Source organism: Martes martes, assembly GCF_963455335.1.
Source record: "Martes martes genome assembly, chromosome: 1".
Lineage (NCBI taxonomy): Eukaryota > Metazoa > Chordata > Mammalia > Carnivora > Mustelidae > Martes > Martes martes.
In genome coordinates this window covers 55,183,254-55,204,461 of record NC_137888.1, presented here as the reverse complement: position 1 = coordinate 55,204,461, position 21,208 = coordinate 55,183,254, and the positions used below count along the sequence as shown (strand labels likewise).

Here is a 21,208-nt window from a genome sequence, read left to right as displayed (position 1 = left end):
TAAATAGCTCATACTTTTCTCCTTTTCCTATTCCCAGATCCGTTCTGATAATAAAAATCATCACCTAATGATTCTGTCCTAAAAGTTCTTTTGGAAAGCTGTCTGAATTTCCTGGATTAGGGTACTAGGTTTCCCAGAAGGATAACATAAATAGTGTAACAGAGAGATATCTCATTGAGGCTCACTGCAATAAGCAGGAGAGGGGCATCAATGGAAGCTGTTAAAGTTAAAATAGAAGATAAAAGTTAAGGAAAAGAATGTCAAAAGTAGAAGTAGAAGGGTAAAGTCTAGGGTACAATGCCAAGATGTTTTAGTCACTCGGGTAACCTGAGTGCATTGGGAATTCTGCACATTCGTCAGTTTTCTCCCACACTGCACGTCAGATTGACAGGATGAAATGAGGATACATTACCTCTTTATATACCAAAGGCATCACTAAAATCCAGTGATACACCTAGGCACTGGCCTCAGCTAAGTCAGCCAGCTAGTTATAGCATCTGGAGATAATATAGCAAGAATGGACGTAATTACAAACAATATGCAAAACATATGCCTGTTCTATTTTGACCACACATGAAATATAATGAATATTCACTGCTTTATAGCCCTTACCATTTCATCAAGATAAAGATGGCAATTTTTCAAAATGTCATATTTCTTACCAGTATCTCAGGACTAGGTGGTGGTGGAGGAAGCTGGATTGGAGGCAGAGTACTCAAGGCAAACCCTTGCTTCACCTTGTTAATTTGTTCATTGTACTGTGTCTAGAAGAAGAGAAACAATATTTTAGAGTAAAATCAACTTCAAAGAAACTGCATATGGGAATATTTGGTATAGTTTTTAATAATAAAACATATAATAGTTTTTCACAACTTAAGTCAGGAATAATATAAAAACAGTTTTGACATAAAAATAATTCTATAACACACTATCCTCAAATGTAAACAGTTGTGGGGCGCCTGGGTGGCTCAGTTGGTTGAGCGACTGCCTTCGGCTCAGGTCATGATCCCGGACTTCCAGGATCGAGTCCCGCATCGGGCTCCCAGCTCTTTGGGGAGTCTGCTTCTCCCTCTGATCTTCTCTCTCATGCTCTCTCTCACTCATTCTCTCTCAAATAAATAAATAAAAATAAAAAAAAATGTAAACAGTTGTATCTTTCCAAGTATCTGTTGGTTGGCAAGATATAAAGAGACATAATTCACAGACCCTGTGATAATTCCTTAATATTTCCATAATTTTCAGCCCCAAAATGGGAACCAATCATAAAAAGTGAATAGCATCTAAAGATTCAAGAAGCTGTAAATAACATATAAGCTGATAATTATAGGAAAAAAAGTATTTGTAATGAGGAGTTGAGCTATTTGCAAATGTTCACTGCAGGGGAAATTTCAGGAAATACTCACTAAATATCCACATTTTGCTTAGTTTGAAGTTATACCTCTAGCTTTCTCAAGTACCACATATACCTTTGTTTTATTTTCTTGGATTTTACCAAAAGTAGGATCCCAATCACCGAAGCTTAACAACATGCTTTCAACATTTTTGGCACTGTCCCCATTTTACTTTACAGTATTGTTTTGTAAACAACCCAGAGAGACTGAAAAAGAAATGCTCAGGAAACAAAACATTTAGAAACTTTCCACAGAAGATATCCTTAAAATAAAACAAGGATGGAGAACCAGGGGCAGGCCAGACTGTGAATAAACCCAACATAAATGTTAAGCATCACTAAAGACTGAATAAGAAGAGGCTGGGAGAGAAATATAGTCAAGACCACCAGTGGAAAAGCTAGATAAGAAGGCAATGCTTTGAAGCAGTGGTCACAATTAAATGTCATTATTTTGCTAGCAGTGTTGTGAAATCACAAAACAATGAACATTATACACTTTTTGGGGGGAAAGATTTTATTATTTATTTTTTTGAGATTTGAAAGAGACAGCATGCACATGAGCAGGGGGAAGAAGCAGAGGAAGAGGGTGAGGGAAAAGCAGACTCCCAGCTGAGCAGGAAGCCTGATGTGGGTGGGGCTCGATCTCAGGACCCTGAAATCATGACCTGAGACAAAGGCAGATGCTTAACCAACTGAGCCTTCAGGGGGCCCCTATATATTACTTTAAGATATAAATACAAAAACATCCTAAAGCCAAATGAAGAAATTAATAAATAATCAGTGGGTTATGTCTTTAGATTACCTTAAGCATAGTCCTAATTCTATTAAACCAATAATGAATAATTCATTATTTTGCATTATGAAATAATTACATAAAAATTTAAGATTGAAAACTAATACAGGTCTGCTTGATCTTCCTTTTAATTTTATAAACACATAATTATTCAGACCAAGTTCAACATTTATTTTTGACTGGAGCAACATCAGCTTTGGAATTCTAGGAAAATTAGGTGTAAAGCACAATTTTTGAGTTTATTATTTACTGTATGAAGGACCTGAAAGACCTGAAAAGACCAGGTCTAGGATTTTATCTACAACTAACTACATGGAAGTAATCGATCTCAAACCTTAAAAAGGCATAAACTTTAGTAACTGAAAAAACTCAGGTAATTGTTTTTAATGTTAGATGTTTTAAGTATATACCACCTACAACATTCAGTCAATTTACTCCAGAGATATTTCACCACTTACCCTGAGGAACGCAATCTTGTTTCTAACATCTGTTACGATGGCATTCCAACTCTCTACTGCAGCCTTTAATTGAAGTGATTCCAGATTGCTGGTGTAGGAAAGGAGACACAAGAGAAAGTTCTTCTTTTTATATACCACATAGGTCTCCACAAATTTCCATTACACTCTTTAGCATATATGTAAATAACATAAAACAACAAAATTACCTTCGTCACCAATAATAACCTCAAATGGGCACAAAGTTACGTGGAAGGGTTTGTTATTAAAAATAAAACAAAGGCTGGGAACGTATAAAATGTATTTTTTCAAGAGCAAATAGAACTTCTGCTTCCAGAACATCAAGTGTTCTTCTATCTTGGCAATATTTTTTTTTAGGACATGTAAAACCTTTACACAGAAATCCCTCCAGTGAAATACGGAGGCAGAGAAGGCCAAACAGAGAAACTGCCCTAGCCATCCAATGCAGGGCATTCTCAAAGATGCTGAATCCTCCTGGAAGCAGATTTTGGACTATATTCACCATAACCCTGACATCACAGGGCTATGGTTGGCCCATCAGCTCTCTGCAAATTAGAAAAATATATTCCTTATGGGAGGGCAAATCAGAAAGAAGTACCTCTTCTGCGAGGATCAATTAGATTGTTGCCTCTATGCAGTACCTAAATTGCATAAACACAAGCAGCTCTGCCAAACATGCCCACCAAATGACTTAAGTAGGAACAGCCTAAGGTGTTTAAGGTCTGCCATCTCTAAAGAGAGATTTCATGAGGCCTTTCAAAAGGCTCTGCTGTAACAACCCCACCCCAGTATCACCCAGCACACCAGCTTTGAAAGAGTAGAACAAGTTATCACTGAGATTATCTTATACAAAGAGGCTTGATAATGTTTTAGTTTATAGAGTGCCCTTTCTCCCTCTAGCAAGCAAAGATAGACTGATCACTTACAACAGTGCTTCCCGGACCTGAATGCACATCAGTATATCCTGGGAATCTTGCTAAACATCAGAGATTCTGATTCTTTAGAATTGAAGAATAATGATGATCATTAAAATGATAATCATTAAAAAATAATGATGCCTTGGTCCCAGAAATTCTAATTTAATTAATTCACTATGAAGATATAAAATTATAAATTTAAGGATAATCTCATGCAACCTGCCCAATATTTGAAAATCATTCATTTATTATAACACAGCAAGAAATTGCCTTTAACCTATGATTTTAGGTGTTAATACTGATTTTTCCCTCAATGCACTCCAAAGGTAGTTAAAATCAAGCATTAGAAGAGAAATTAATTGTAAAAAGGATTTCCACTTAGAATCCACCTTGTTTTGTAAATGTCTGGGCTTCATGCATGTTTCTGAGATTTTTTATCTATTTCACTAGAGAAAGGGAAAAATCTGTCTGCAGCTATTACTGTGCTCAGTAGACTTCAGTGCTTCAGCAGAAGCAACCAAGAACAGCAGCAAAGTGACTAAAGGACTTTTGAGGTTTAAAAAAAATAAGGGTTTGTTCATTTCAAAGACTCTGATGTCATACATGTAAAACACAGATTTTGTTCAGGCTTAAGGATGTATCTTGTATCTTGTATCTCTGAGATGAAGATGCATTAAGGAAGAGGGAAATGTTACCTTGCTGCCATATGAGTCACCCTGGCAAGCTGACTGAGGCATTCCTTTTCAGTCTGCTCTAGATGAAGCAAACCAAAATCTCTACGACACTGTAAGAAATACACCTACAGATTTTTGAGAAAAAGACAAAGAAGTTGAAGGTGCCCTTGTAAATGAACACATCCTTTTCTCAATCATTTCAAGTAAAGTTGAGCTATTTTTCAATCTCTTCCAGCACCTGAGCTTCTTGACCATCCATAATACTTTCTAGAAACTCTGATTAATTCTACAATTCTAACTTTTTTACTCAATGGTTATTGGGTTAGTAAGCATTCCAGATCATTAGTTTTCAAACTTGAACATACTCTGGTATCATCTCAGACTCTTTAAAAATTTATGCCTTGGTCCCAGAGATTCTAATTTAATTGATCCCAAGTGCTGCCCGAGTAGTGGGATTTTTAAAAGTTCTCAGGTAACTATAATATTCAGCAAAGTTTAAGAACATTCCCAGAAGTCCTGTTATTTGCTTTTTTTTTTAATTGATGAAGGGATAAGAAAATAATCAGACCATGCAGGAGGACCATGCAGTCCAAATGGGCCTTGCGAGGTCATCGAGTCTGTCTCCCCATAACAGGAATTCCTTCTGCCTCATTACTGTTGCATGCTCACTTGACCTCTGCTTTTTTCTCACTAGTCACTCAATATTTGCTGAAAATATATTCTTGGACAGCATTAGGTGTTTCTAAAATTAATAGTGGAAGTAGAAGGAAATGTTCTGACTAAAAGCAGTAAGAAACAAAAATATATAAACTTGAGCTCTTAAAGTAATCTGAGGGTTTTGTTTTTTCAGTTATAGCTAGCATTCTACTAATCTCCAGGGATTTTTGGTTCAGGTATCATTCCTTGATTATTGACCTCTGGATTCCCAAGCATTCTGCTAAAGAATACAGTTTACCCATGACAGATGTGGGAAGGTTTATAATTCTTTTAATGTTAGTGAGCTCTCTAAAAATTTGAATCTTATTGTATATCGTTTGGTTATCTGTAAGTAAAAATTACATACATATAGATAATCATTTATCTTTTGGAAAAGACCCTAGCTGTGGTATTCTAAGTTAACTTAGAAGAAACTGGGTGACATTCTGGGAGTCTAGAAGGTAGGCTGGTTTTTGAAATTGGAGTGTATGATGTGTATGTGCTTTGGGAAGATCTATGTAGAAATTAACAAAGAAAGGAGACATTATCTTCAGCAGCAGTAAAATGTTAGAATTCTTAGAAATTTGGCTTAGTGACCTGGCTTCATGAGAATTATCCCAAAATGTATGTATTTGCTATACAGACTGAAGCAGACCAATTTCCTGAAGTCATCTGGGGAAAAACAACATAAGATCATCAACATTGAAGTAATCATGTATAAAATTCCAATGAGTCAAAAAAGCATAAGAGTTGAAGCTATGTTCTTCTGGCTGGTCCTAAGATGACTTATTTCTGTTCATTTAGAACAGTCTTTTTTCAATTCTTTAGTATACTAGTACATGAGCAGAACTTCCCTCCCCAACCCCATTTTTCTCTCTTTCTTTTTTTTACCTCAGCTGTTAAAGCTCTGCTAGTTTCTGCATTCAGTTTGTTTAAGTATGTTTTAATTGTGCTTTCCAGATTATGCTTCTCCATTTCCCACTGAGATCTGAAATATATGATCATTAAAGAGTCAACAACATTGCAGCAAGGACAGACTTTTCCACGTTATTCAGGAGAAAGATTCAAGCTACTTAGTGAGTAAGAAATGATTTCTTGTAAAAGTTTACAGCATACAAAAGCAAGAGAAGACATTACTTGACCCTTACAGTTATCCTTTACTACCAAGAGTGCAGAAGTTTTAAAGTCGTCAATGTAAGGGCTAGGATTTAAAACTTGGCTCTGAAATAAAGTTGTCTGAGGATGAATCTGAGTTCTGAAACCTTGGGCAAGTTCCTTAACTTCTCTATACCTCAGTTTCTTTACATCTGAAAATGGAGAACACTGTACTATTGACCTCAAAGATCTGCTGCAAAAACACATTCATATAATATATATAAAAGCATTCTGTGTTTAGTACATATTAAGCATTAAATAAATGTTAGCTATTATCATTAAATTTCACATAGAGTTTCTACAAGCCTTTCTGTATTCCCAAAATAGCAACTACAAAGGTTTTTTTTTATCATCCCTGCCCTCACTGCATTAAAGCTAAATCACTGCATTAAAATATTGCACTGGTTATCTCAGTATCTCAGCTCACATCAACATCTTAAAATGAAAACAAATCCTACAGCTTGAAAAGGAGAGAGGGAGATGATAAGGACATTATTTATGAAGGACATTATAGAGAAAGGCTACCTATGAGGTCTCTCTTTTTTCCTATCTCATTTCAGCTTCCTACACCTGAGGCCCAAACTTTAAGGCATACAAACCAAATTATATCTTTAAAGGAAACAATTGGAAACATAATATTGTAATAGGGACTTTTACAAAAGCTATTCTCAATGTTTTATTAGAAACACTTGGATGCTTCCACATTTGACAAACATTGATGAGAAGCTTGATAAAACAATATGTTGTTAATACCACTATACCCAGAGTGTGTCGAGGGAAAAAATATTCAAGGACATATATGAATTCAACCAAGAGGAATTATTATGCTATTGAATACTGTGCAAATATTGTACAAAACTGCTTATAAGAACAAGAGAAAAAATAACTTAGACTCCAAAATTAAAAACGTTTTTGCTTTAAAGGGCATCATCAAGAAAGTAAAAAGACAACCAACAGAATGGGAGATAATATTTGCAAATCATATATCTGATAAAGGACTTGTATCCAGAACATGCATAGAACTCTGAAAACTCAACAAAAAACAAAGAACCCAATTTAAAAAGTGGCCAAAGATTTGAACAGACATTTCTCTAAGGAGATACACAAATAGCCAATAAGTACTTGAAAAGATGTTCAACATATTAAATCATTAGGAAAATGCAAATCAAAACCACAATGATCTTGTATTTCACAACCACTACAATGAGTAAAATAAAGACAGGTAATCCAACAAGTATTTGTGAGGATGTGCAGAATCCATTGCTGGTGGGATTGTAAGATGTGCAGTCACTTGGAAAAGTTTGGTAGTTCCTTAAAAAGTTAAACAGAGTTTATTGCATGTCTCAGCAATTCTACTCTTATATAACCAAGAGAACTGAAAACCTTATGCTCATACAAAAATATGCTTACAAACGTTTATAATAGCATTATTCATAATAGTGAAAAAATGGAAACAAATCAAATGTCCATTGATAAAAAGATAAACAAATTGTGGTGTATTTATACAGTGGAATATTATTTACCTATAAAAAGGAATGTATACTGAGATATGCTACGATATGGATATACAATATAGTAGGTGTAAGACCTTAATCACAAGAGGGTACCTATGTGATTATATTTATATGAAATGTCTGGAAAAAGCAAAGCCACCGGGACAAATAATAAATTAATGATCGCCGGAAGCTAGGGGAGGGGAGAATGAGGAATGCCTTCTAATGGATCCAGGATTTCTTTAGGGTGATAAAAATGTTCTGGAATCAAACAGAGGTGAAGGTTGTATACCTCTGCAAATATCCTAAAAGCCAATGAACTATATAATTTAACACACTGAGTTTTATGCTATATGAATTAGATCTCTAAAAAGTTATTAAAAAATTACCTACAGGCAAAAATATGTGAATCAGAATAAAATTCAACCAGTTTCATAAATCAGTAACACTTAGCAGTATTGATTAGGGCAAAGAGATGAGAACACATAAGTCTGGTCCCTGCCTAGCTTGCTGTGGGACCGTATCCTTGCTGATCTAATCTCTCTCAGCAGTTTTCTAGGGCCAGAGCTAAGCTGAACATAGCCCCCAATCTGCCTAGGTCACTTCCATTTGTAACTGTTGTCCCAGTCTAAATATTAATAATGTTCAATTTCATGCTCAAAAGTACCCCAGTTTGGATAATAAATTATATGGCTACCCTGATCAGAACATGCTGAATGAATATACCTAGAGTTTCAGAGATGTATACTCAACCAAAGCAACAACTAAATTTGTACCTTTTCATGGAAAGTTGCTCTTTAAGATTCTTGATTTCATTATCTTTAGCATGGCTTTGACGCTGTAATCTAAGGAAAGATGAAAGGGATAAATGTTAGAAATGATTTGTCATTAATACAGTCAGAACAGCTCCACTTGTAGCTGAAGAAGAGGGACTAAGTGTGACCATTTGGGGCCACAAATATTGAGTCTGAAAATAATTAGTCTCCTACACTTACACCTTCTGGAATTTATCTTTTTTTTTTTTTTCTGATGTCTGATTTATCAACTTCCCAAGTTCTAACCCCATCAATTTGAAGCCAAAGAGAACTTGTATCCCCACTTCAAAGTCTCAGAAATATGTCTTTAGCCCTTTCTACTCTAGTTTACCCACTAGAAAACATAGAAGGTATGTTCTGATTTCCTAGGCCTGTGGTAGGATTGAGAACTTTAAAATATGCTTACCAAGTTATTATATCAAGTCATATAAACTATTAAAGGGTTAAAGTGTGAAAGAAATCAGGTATTAAATATAGACACCATGAGGCTGTGTACACATAGGAATTTTATTTTATTTTATTTAAGATTTTATTTATTTATTTGAGAGAGAGAGCATGAGCGAGGAGAAGGTGAGAGGGGGGAGTCTGCTTCTAATTAAATTAGTAATTAATTTATTAGTAATTAATTAATTAATTAACTAATTCTAATTAATTAGTAATTAATTAATTAATTAATTATTAATTTATTAATTTACTAATTAAAATAGTAAATTATCACCAAGGAGTCACTAACATGATCTAATCATGGAAAGACCAGGCAAAAATTTTATATAAATCAGAAAACATAGCCTGCAAATTGGTTTAAAAATTAATATGCAAAAAGCTACTGAGAGAGTGCAAAGTAATACTTTTTGATTGATACATGTTCACAAATCATTTCTGATGTTCCTTCCTTGTGCTGCTATATATCTCCTCAGAACTAAATTTTTACACTGACACATTAATTTGCTATAATGTGAAGAAGTTCACAGGAAAAGCACATTACTCTTTAAGTTTTCGTATGTTCAGATACTTGGGATACACAGGTATTTGGGTCATCAGGAATTTGGAATGATAACCTTAGAACAATGACTTTAAATGTGGCTAGATTGCTTACTATCAGATTTCAGAGATCACCTACTCACCTTTACTCCAAGCTTTTTAGAAGCTATTGAGACTTACAATCAATCAATGTTTATTGAACTGAAAATGCAATGAAAAGAAACCATGTCTGTTTCTCCACAAAAGAGATCATGTTCTCAAGTAAAGAAGAAGAAAGATGAGTTTGTTACTATGGTATGCGGGAGTATATCGAGAGATTCAAAAAAAGAGGTAGTAAGATTTTTTAAATTGACATTCTGCTTTCCTTTGAATGCTTCCATTACTTGAATATTTTACCTAGCTGCAGTTTAAGAGTGGGCAATAAAGAGCTGACAGAGGCAGTGGGGAATTCAGAAGACCTGGATTCTTAAATAATAGAGGATAAGGTAGGCATCGTTCCTATCATCCAGCTTGGGCAGGAAACAGCTATATATGTTCAGGCAGTCATAACTTCTTAGTCCTATTTTTCTCTTGAATAACATGAGGGTAGGATTAGACATTCTTTTCTGAGAGATCTACAGTTCTCAAGTTTACTCTGGCTAGCTATCAAGTTTATTACGTGGATTTTACTGACTGTAATTACTTTAGATTTATTAAGTGCTTATTGTTATTTGTTCAAAATATGTTGCTATTATAAAAATCTTTGTTAATTCTTCAATTATCAACAGCAAACATTTACCAAACATTACTGTAGGACTGACATTGAACTAGGCCAAAGAAAAGATTTTTTTGCTTCCTAATAAAACCCATAAATAAAAAAAAATCAGCATTTTACAATTTAAAAATATTTACATTTTTATCATATACTCTTGAGACATGTTCAAGTCAATTAAACAAAGGCTTAAAAGCTATATGAGAACACATACAATGCCCTCTCAGCCTAGATGCTCTGTGTTTTCTCCAATCTCATTCTATATAGCCGAGGTTCAATACTGTTTTCAATGATGTTCGTCCTTACCACAACAATCACAAGTGCTCTTTTTACCCTACAAAATCCCTATTAATTATGGTGCTATTTGACAGTTATTTATTGTACAGTTGGCCTTGAACAACATAGGGGTTAAGGACACTGATGCCTACCTCCAGTAAATGCAGTTGAAAATCTGTATATAACTTTTGACTCCCCAAAAGCTTAACTACTAATAGCTTACTGTTTACCAGAAGCCTTGCTGATAATATAGTCAATTAATACATGTTTTGTATGTTATATGTATTACATGCTATATTCTTACCTCAAACTGAAATAAAATATTACTATGAAAACCATAAAGAGAAAAATACATTTATAGTACTGTACTGTATTTATCAAAAAAATCTACATATAAGCAGACCCATAGTTCAAACCCTTGTTGAAGGGTTAACTGTACTTAAAAAAAAAAAAAACCCACACATTAAACTTTTGAGATATCTAATCATAGATTAATATGCAGGTGTAAGAAATAATACAGAGAGATCCCATGTACTCTTTACTCATGTTCCCTCAATGTTAACATCTTACAGAACTATAGTATAATAACCAGGATGTTAATAATGATACAGTCAAGACACTGAACAGTTTTATCACAATATCTCATTTTGCTCCCATTCCCATTTCATCCTCCTAACCTTGGATCACTAACCTGTCTTCCATTTTTATGATTTTGTCATGTTAAAATTTTTGAAACTTTGTCATTTCAAGGATGTTATAGGAATGAAATCATACAGTATATAAGCTTTGGGGACTGACTTTTTTCACTCAACATAATTCTATGTCTGCAAGGTCTGCAATATTATCACTCTTTCATTCCTGATGGTGGTATATGTATCTCCTTTTTGTTTGTTTTGCTAGAGGTCTGTCAATTTTATTGGTATTTCCAAAGAAACAGCTCTTTGTTTCAAGAATTTTCTTTATTGTTTTTCTGTTTGTAATTTCATTACTTCTAATCTTTATTAATTCCATCTGCTTGTTTTCAGTTATTTTGCTTTTTTTTCCCTCTGGATTCTTGAGGAGGGAGCTTAGATTAGATTTGAGATTTTTTTCAACTCTTACAAATGTGTACAGTTAGTGCAATAAATCTTCAAAGAACTACTTTAGCTATGTCCCACAAATTCCGATATATTGTATTTTAATGTTAATTCAGTTCAACAGATTTTTATTTCCCTTTAAATGTTTTTGGAACCATGGATTAATTAGACATGTGCTGTGTAGTTTCAAAGTGCTTGGAAATTTTCCTGTTATCTTTCTGGTATTGATTTCTTGTTTGACTCCATTTTGTCCTGAATATATGTTTTGTATGATTTCAATGCTTTTAAATTTTTTGGTTTGTTTTATGGGCCAGGATATGTTCTATCATGGTATACTTCCTATGGCCACTTGAAAGCAAATGTATTCTGCTGTTGTTTGGTGACGTGTCTTATAAATATTGATTAAATCCTGTTGGTTGATGGGGTTGTAGAAATTCTACATCTTTGCTAATACAGAATTTCTATATTTGCTGCTATAGAAATTCTGTATCTTTCTATCTAGTAGTTCTATAAATTACTGAGAATATGGGCTGAAATCATCATCTGTAACTGCAGGTTTTTCTATTTCTCCTCATAGTTCTATCAAGTTTTGCTTCACATATATTGAGGCTCTGTTGTTGGGTACATACATCTTTAGGTTGCTATGTCTTCCTGGTGAATTGGACCTGTCATCATTGTGTAATGTCCTTCTTCCTCTCCAGTAGTTTTTTGCTCTTAAGTCCATTTTATATAGCTATTCCTGCTTTTTTAACATTTACATTGTATACATTTTACCATCCTTTTATTTTCAACCTATGTAGATGAAACTGAAGTTTCTTGTAAACAACATATTGTTGGATTACAGTTTTGTTTTGTTTTTGAAATCTGCTCTGCCAGTGTCTTTTAGCTGGTGTATTTAAATCATTTACATGTAAGGTGATTATTGATGTTAGGGCTTAAGTCAGCAATTATTTTTTTTTTGTTTTTCCTATTTTTCCTTTCTTACCTTCTTGTGGGTTATTTGAACATTTTTTAGGATTCCATCTTGACTTATTTATAATGCATTTGAATGTCTCTCTGTCTGTAGCTTTCTTAGTGGTTGCACTGGGTATTACAATACGCATAGTCTACTGGTATTGATATTTTCCCTACTTTCACATAGGTCCTTTTACTCTCTATACTTTTAAAACATAATTATTTAAGTATTTACATAATTATTGTATTGTAAGTATTTAATTAATTATTGTAAGTATTTCCTATACACATTAAACTCCACAAGAGATGGTATTATAATTTTTGATTCAAGCATCAAGTATGATTAAAGAAACTAATGAGAAATAGGATGGACTCTTACTGTTTACCCCCCTCTTTACTCATTCTGATGTTCTTTCTGAAGCTCCAAGCTTCTATTATCATTTCCTTTATGGTTACAGACCTTCCTTTTAGCCATTATTTAATGGTACCTTTAGTAGCAATAGATTCTTATAGCTCTCCTGAGACTTGTCTTTATTTCCCTTCTTCCTAAAGGATACTTTTGCTGGATATAATATTCAAGATTCTTGTTTTCTGTTAGGTTTTTTTCTTCCAGTACTTAAATAATGTGCCACTTCCTTCTGGCCTCCATGGTCTCAGATGAGAAATTTGATGTCATTTGAATTAGTGTTCCCACATGTGTTCTCTGGTTCTTTCAAGATTTTTTGTCTTTAGTTTTCTGTTTAGTTATGTGACTTAGCATGGACTTCTTTGGGTTTATACTATTTGGGATTCACTCAACTTCTTGAATTTGAAAATTTATGTATTTCACTTCATTTCTTTTAATTACTGCCCTCTTCCCCCATCTCTCTTCTCTCCTCCTGAGATTCTGGTAAGAACTTTAACTTTTATTGTCCCACAGGTCACTGAGACTCTGTTTTTGTTTGTTTGTTTGTTTGTTTGTTTTAAATAATCTTTTCCCTGGTTTATCTCCTCTCTGCTCTTCAGATTAGGTAATGTCTTTTGATCTATCTTCAAGTTCACTGGTTCAATCCTCTGTCAACTTTAACTTATTAGTAATTATATCCAGCAAGATTTTCAGTTATTGTATTTCTTAATGTTAGAATTCCCATCCTTTGTCCATTATCACACTGCTATTCAAATAATACTAGAAGTCCTAGCCTCAGCAATCAGACAACAAAAAGAAATTAAAGGCATCCAAATCAGCAAAGAAGTGGTCAAACTATCACTCTTTGCAGATGATATGATACTATATGTGGAAAACCCAAAAAACTCCACTCCAAATCTGCTAGAACTTGTACAGGAATTCAGTAGTGTCAGGATATAAAATCAATACACAGAAATCAGTTGCATTTCTTTACACTAACAACAAGACAGAAGAAAGAGAAATTAAGGAGTCAATCCCATTTACAATTGCACCCAAAACCATAAGATACCTAGGAATAAACCTAACCAAAGAGGCAAAGAATCTATACTCAGAAAACTACAAAGTACTCATGAAAGAAATTGAGGAAGACACAAAGAAATGGAAAAAATGTTCCATGCTCATGGATTGGAAGAACAAATATTGTGAAAATGTCTATGCTACCTAAAGCAATCTACACATTTAATGCAATCCCTGTCAAAATCCCATCCATTTTTTTCATAGAAATGGAACAAATAATCCTAAAATTTTTATGGAACCAGGAAAGACCTCGAATAGCCAAAGGAATATTGAAAAAGAAAGCCAAAGTTGGTGGCATCACAATTCCAGACTTCAACCGCTATTACAAAGCTGTCATCATCAAGACAGTATGGTACTGGCACAAAAAGAGACACGTAGATCAATGGAACAGAATAGAGAGCCCAGAAATAGACTCTCAACTCTATGGTCAACTAATCTTCGACAAAGCAGGAAGGAATGTCCAATGGAAAAAAGACAGCCTCTTGAACAAACGGTGTTGGGAAAATCGGACAGCCATATGCAGAAGAATGAAACTGGACCATTTCCTTACACCACACACGAAAATAGACTCAAATGGATGAAGGACCTCAATGTGAGACAGGAATCCATCAAAATCCTTGAGGAGAACACAGGCAGCAACCTTTCCAACCTCAGACACAGCAACTTCTTCCTAGGAACATCACCAAAGGCAAGGGAAGCAAGGGCAAAAATGAACTACCGGGACTTCATCAAGATCAAAAGCTTTTTGCAAAGCAAAGGATAACAGTTAACAAAACCAAAAGACAACTGACAGAATGGGAGAAGATATTTGCAAAGGACATATCAGATAAAAGGCTTGTATCCAAAATCTATGAAAAACATATCAAACTCAACATCCAAAGAACAAATAATCCAAGCAAGAAATGGGCAGAGGACATGAACACACATTTCTGTAAAGAAGACATCCAGATGGCCAACAGACACATGAAAAAGTGCTCCACATCACTTGGCATCAGGGAAATAGAAATCAAAACCACAATGAGATACCACCTCACACCAGTCAGAATAGCTAAAATTAACAAGCCAGGAAATGACAGATGCTGGCGAGGATGCGGAGAAAGGGGAACCCTCCTACACTCTAGGTGGGAATGCAAACTGGTGCAACCACTCTGGAAAACAGCATGGAGGGTCCTCAAAAAGCTGAAAATAGAGCTACCTTACAACCCAGCAATTGCACTACTGGGTATTTACCCTAAAGATACAAACGTAGTGATCTGAAGGGGCACGTGCACCTGAATGTTTATAGCAGCAATGTTCACAATAGCCAAACTATGGAAAGAACCTAGATGTCCATCGACAGATGAATGGATAAAGAAGATGTGGTATATATATATACAATGGAATACTATGCAGCCATCAAAAGAAATGAAATCTTGCCATTTGCAATGACGTGGATGGAACTAGAGGGTATTATGCTTACTGAAATAAGTCAATCGGAGAAAGACAACTATCATATGATCTCCCTGATATGAGGAAGTAGAGATGCAACGTGGGGGGGGGTTGGCAGATAGGAAAAGAGTAAATGAAACAAGATGGGATCGGGAGGGAGACAAACCATAAGAGACTCTTAATCTCACAAAACAAGCTGAGGGTGGCTGGGGGGAGGGGGGTAGGGAGAGGGTGGTGGGGTTATGAACACTGGGGAGGATATGTGCTATGGTGAGTGCTGTGAAGTGTGTAAACTTGGTGATTCACAGACCTGTACCCCTGGGGCTAATAATACATTATATGTTTATAAAAAAATTAAAAAATTAAAAAAAAAAACTTCCATCCTTTATTATAACATTTTTTTGCTAAGATTTCCTAGGTTCCCATTTGTTTAAAGAGAATTCAATTTTCTTGCTGAAGCACTGTTATGGTGGTTGCTTTAAAATCTTTGTCAGACAATTCTCATCTGAATCATCTTAAAGTTGTCTTTTGTTGACTGTCTTTTCTCTTTCATGTTGTGACTGTCCTAGTTCTTTGTATACCTAGGTATTTGGATATTATGAGACTCTGGATTTAATCTTTTTTTTTTTTTTTTTTTTTTAGCAGGAAGACCCCCCTGTGTAGTGTGAGGGCTGAGTGGGTGTATATGTTTAGCTTTCCACTCAGCCCTGCTAAACAACATCCCATCAAAACTGGACACTGACATTCTGCCTCAAGGCAGATGAATGGTGTAGAAGTTCAGTCTCTCTCTGGTCCCACTGACATTTCCCAAGAAAGTGGGGTACCAACTCATTCTGCTTTTTGCCTCTGTATAAGATCAGCTTCCTGTTGGGCCCTACTGATACCAGGGAAGCAGAAAGCAGAGGGCTGACTCATACTGCTTTGTTACTACAGGGTGAAGAGCAGGAGATCCATGTTGGGCCTCTCTGGCATCAGCTGGGAAGAGGGGAGAAAACATAGTGCCAACCAGCCCCAGGGGTAGGAACTCAGCTCCCCATGAGGAGGTAGAGGTGAAACCTAGTATTGACCAGTCCCACCTCAGATTACCCTAAGTCTCTCTGATGCTGGGCAGAGGTAGAGGGTTAGCTTGCTACTGGATCACACCGATACTATTCTGTTAACTGGAACACTACCTGCTTTTGTCTGGTGGGGAATGCAAGAACAGCTGGATGCTCAGTACTGCTGATACTACCCCAGCAAGGAAACCCGGTTTCTGCTATCTGCCATTGTTGGAACACACTAGGTAGTATGGGACCATTGGTGCTTGACTAGAATAGGTGGATACTGCCAAAAAGGCTTTCTGTTGTTACATCTCCCTTTTCCTGATCCTTTGGATAGAGACAATAAGCTTTTCTCAAAGCTTTATCCCTACCAGTTGGCTGTTCCAGGTTGGTGATTTCTTCGGGACCCTGTCTAGGATATATGGGAGGCAATAACAAAAAGTCACTGTCGTATCATTCCTCATGTACCAAAGTCTCTAGACAGTTTGTTTCCATCTATCATTTAGAGTCTTTCTCTGCTTGTTTGTTGTGATATATTCAAGGTGTTTTAATTTTAAGCAGGAGGATTTGCAAGGAAGAATACTATTTCTTGGTAGAACTAGAAGTTCCTCTGTTTTAAGTAATTTTAAACAAATTAATCTGTATTCTCCATTAGCTCACAGCGTCTGACATGTCTTGGTATCTTCTACATGTGCCTTACATAATTCTCACATAATGAGCCCCTGATAAATGTTTGGTGAATGCTCCTTGTATGAAGACATATGAGTCCCCTAAAATAGTCTGTTTATAGTCTCAAGCATACAAAGAGTGCCTGGGTCAGCTATAAGAGTTGAGGAAGGATATCCTCAGATGGTAAAGGAGAGAAGCAGCAGCTCATCTGCATGGATGACATTACTTTTCTGATCACTGATATTATATAACATATACTTGGATTGGTCATTGTCATCCACTCTAAAAGACAAAGTTTTGAACCCCAAAGTGTGGATTCTTAAGTGACTGTAGCCAGCTTAGATTTGCCAAAACCATCTTAGGTCCTCACCTCCTTGAACTTGATGGATCTCTCTGACTCCACTAGGGATAAGTCAAAGTGTTTTTAACTGAGATTATGTTGCCAGCACTACGGCATCCAGTTTTCCCCCCAAATTTCTTCAAGGTTGGAGGACATCATATATGGAAGAAAATTTAAGACCTAAGTCTCTGCCAAATATTTCTCCAATTTCAAATTAATATTATGGACTCCTTACTCTAAGATATTCCCTAGAACTTGTCTATTCTCCCTACTAGCAGTCTAAGAACTCATGGATTTCAAATCAGACTTAATGGACAACTGGTATCCTGTAGCTATTTATTACTATTTATTAAAATAATGTTACAAATCATGTTATTATCTCAACTGATATGACTGGAGACAGTGATTAGTACAAAAAGAATAAAATGAGACACATTTTCCTTTATTAAGTCAGAATTCTTAGTCTTAGGTATTTACTACTTAAGAGTGTTAAGGGAATGTTGGAAGGGAAGAGTCTTCAGGAATTTGATTCATTTTTAGTCTCTTGATCTTGGAACACAGAAACTCTGAGAGACCAACATAATAAAGCATTCAAATGATTTCATGGGTGTCTTTGAGAAACGTATACCTCACATGCTATAAAGAAACACCAGATCATTGGTCATATTTTTATAAATTAGAATCATGACCTGAAAGTTAATTATCTTTCTCATGTAATTCTGTTATAATCACACTTGTTCAGCCAATACATGTAAAGCTTGATATACAGAGTGAGCACTTGCTTATTTCTCAATCCAGCTGCCAAGGCAAAAATATAGTTGGTTTTTATGCAAGTGCAGGCCTATAGTTGGCAGTTCCTAATGTGTAGTTATAATGCCACCTAGTGGCTACACAGGGATTATCTTTTAAAGATCGTGTTCATTATGGAGCAAATCCAGAATTTCCTGTTAACAGATTTGCACTTACTTGGAAACCTTATTGATTCCGAAAGCCACTTGTTGGTTCAGAGATGCAATGATTTTGTCTTTCTTCTTAATCTGCATTTGGTTTTCTTGCCACCGAAAAGTCACTGTTTTCAACTGTCTTTTGAAATCCTGATCAATGAAAAATGTTACTTCATAGTTAATTCTGTTCAAGTCACCACATATTAAAAGAAAAAAAAATTGGATCTTCAAAAAAAAGAAACTACCATTAAATTGAACATTTCAACTACTTCTGACTGGCTTCAGATAGAATGGCAAAAGTACTTACTTCACATTGATAGTGCAATTTATAAAGTTGCCTCTGCCGAGCAAGCTTTTCCTTTTCTGTTTCTCCATATTCTGCAGTTACTTTGCTGGTTGAGCCCTAATGAGCAAATGGAATATGAATGCCTTATTTTCCTCTAAAAAACCACTAATTCTTTAGTTAAAGAGGATTTAAAGTTGCCATCTAACTCCTATTCATGATTTACGTCTCTATGCAAACATCACTTCTCTGATTAGTGCAGATAAACCCACCTCTCCCCAATTACAGCATTCACTAAATAATCCCACAGTTACTTGTCTATTGCTAATACCACAGGATAACATTACCTGCACGGTTACCATATTTTTAAGCTTTTTTTGGTAATGCCTTTGTTGTCATAAAAACTGTCCGAGGTAGGCACTTATTATTCCCATTTTAGAGATAATAAAACTGAGTTAAGTAACTTACCCAAGGTTACAAAGAAAGTGGAGAAGCCTGAATTCTAACTCAGGCAGCCATAATTGCCCAAACACTTATTTATTACTCAGTACCACCTTAGCTTAATACTCAACTTGTCCACTGGATTGTAAATACTATGATCACAGGGACCATGTCTTAGCAGAGTTCTTAACATAAAGTGCTAAATATTTTTTGAATAAATGAGGGTATAAATGTTTTCCAAAATGTGTGTCATATTTTTATTGTGTTTTGGAGCCCTCATAGCTATTGAATGAAAACCAAAGGTCCTATATTTAAATATTTTATTTGTTTATTTGACAGAGAGAGAGAGAGAGCACAAGAAAGCAGAGCATCAGGGAGAGGGGGAGAGAGAGAAGCAGGCTCTCTGTTGAGCAGGGAGCCTGATGTGGGCTCGATCCCAGGACCCTGGAATCATGACCCGAGCTGAAGGCAGCTGCTTAACCAACTGAGCCACCTGGGTGCCCCCCAAAGGTCCTATATCCTATATTTAAACTTTAGTCTGACATCCAAAGCTAAGAACATGTCATTTCAGTTAAAATATATGTATCTTATTATTATAATTGGAAAGGGGAAATGAGATATGGCAATTATCAGCCAGGGAATCATTTTTACTAAATGCACCCTTAGACAAGCAATATTCCTACATTTTATTGAACAGGTTATCATTAAATTACCTTATCATAAAATGATCATTAAATTACCTTGGAATAGAATTCTCATTTAAATGAAGTGGTTTTTTAAGTCATGTGCTTTGTCTGATTTAATCACTTTCATGCGTACTTATATACCTATATACATCATCCCCAACAGTGACTACTACTAGGAAAGGAACCAAAGGGGGGAAAAAACAAAACAAAACAAAATAAGGCACTGTTGTACATTAATATTTCTGTAGACATGTCATGTCTACAACCAGTTTAATTTTTTAAAATGAAAGTACCTTAATTTTACAAATTAAGTCAATGGGATTAAGCCAAGTTTTTTTTTTTTCCCTTGTGGTACTTGAAAAACCTTTCACAAGGAACGCATTTGTATTTAGCATTGTTTAATAGTTAAAGCCAGGAAATGGTTTGAGGGCTAAAGAGAAAAGTTCCAGCTCCTAAGGTTCTTTTCCCCTCTATCTACTCCTGTCCCTGATCCTTCCTGTTTTTATTTGCTCCTCACAAACACAACAGACCACTAGGCTGACATGCTGTTCAAAGAGTCATGGGAAAAACAAAGGTTAACAACTGTTTCTGGAAGAAGGAAGGGAGAGCTGTACCTCTTTCAGTCAGACTTACCTGCTCTATCATGTCCAGAATATGCAGTTCATCCAGGCTATAGAACTTGTCTTCAGTTGCAGAATCCTCTTGAATATCACTTGCATCATCTTTCATAAATCCACTGACTGGGTGTAGATTTGCTTGCTCTTTCTTCAACTGCTCTTCCTTTCCTATTATATTTGGGCTACGGTGGTGACATAATCAATGTAATCTTTTATAATGATTGTTTTTCCTCTAAGCCATTGCTTCCCAAATATTGTATTGGTCTCATGAAATGTTCAGCGTCAGAAGGGTTCATGGCTAAAGAAAGTTTAAACCATGCTCATATTGTGTATTTCTCTTAATGATTCATAATGAATTTATTAAGCATATATGAGATAGCACTCAATTGAGGTACCTATTTTGTTCATCCTAGTGTTTTCAAGAATTAGGAGACCATGGATTTCATTTTTCAAATAATAATTGTTAACACCAGTTACTTTTAGGGAAACAACACTTTGGGAAATACTGACAAGCCTTTCCACCTCTGCTGTATTATTTTATCATCCCAGCATTCTTGACAAGTAGGTTGGTTAATTTGATTAATTTCATTGTTTAGGTCCAGTGTACATTTAGATAGAGGACTGCAAATAGCAACATAAAGTAGATTTAAAAATTGAGGTTTCTTTGGGAATAGGACTTAAAAAAAAAAAGAAACTGCAGCAATATGGATTTCAGTAACTAGAAAACCACTAAAAAAAGAATGAAAATACTATAAATGCAATAACAGTTAACTCAGTTCTATAACTATGTCTAAAAGTTTAAATGCATGCTACTCTCCTTTCAAATTGGCCTACTATTTATAAATTTCCTT

General features: G+C 35.3%; 1 protein-coding gene across 1 annotated transcript in view; it reads right to left on the bottom strand.

Annotated features, from left to right (window-relative positions):
* Window positions 1-21,208, bottom strand: part of DZIP3 (DAZ interacting zinc finger protein 3) — a 105,110-nt gene that overhangs the window by 10,184 nt on the left and 73,718 nt on the right. Inside the window, exons 20-27 of the mRNA XM_080815154.1 lie at window positions 20,374-20,539; window positions 18,638-18,733; window positions 18,353-18,480; window positions 8,371-8,439; window positions 5,838-5,934; window positions 4,272-4,375; window positions 2,642-2,729; window positions 663-764 (exon numbers count right to left, since the gene is read on the bottom strand). Coding sequence (XP_080671280.1) covers window positions 663-764; window positions 2,642-2,729; window positions 4,272-4,375; window positions 5,838-5,934; window positions 8,371-8,439; window positions 18,353-18,480; window positions 18,638-18,733; window positions 20,374-20,539 — 850 coding nt within the window. The remainder of the gene's footprint in view (window positions 1-662; window positions 765-2,641; window positions 2,730-4,271; window positions 4,376-5,837; window positions 5,935-8,370; window positions 8,440-18,352; window positions 18,481-18,637; window positions 18,734-20,373; window positions 20,540-21,208) is intronic.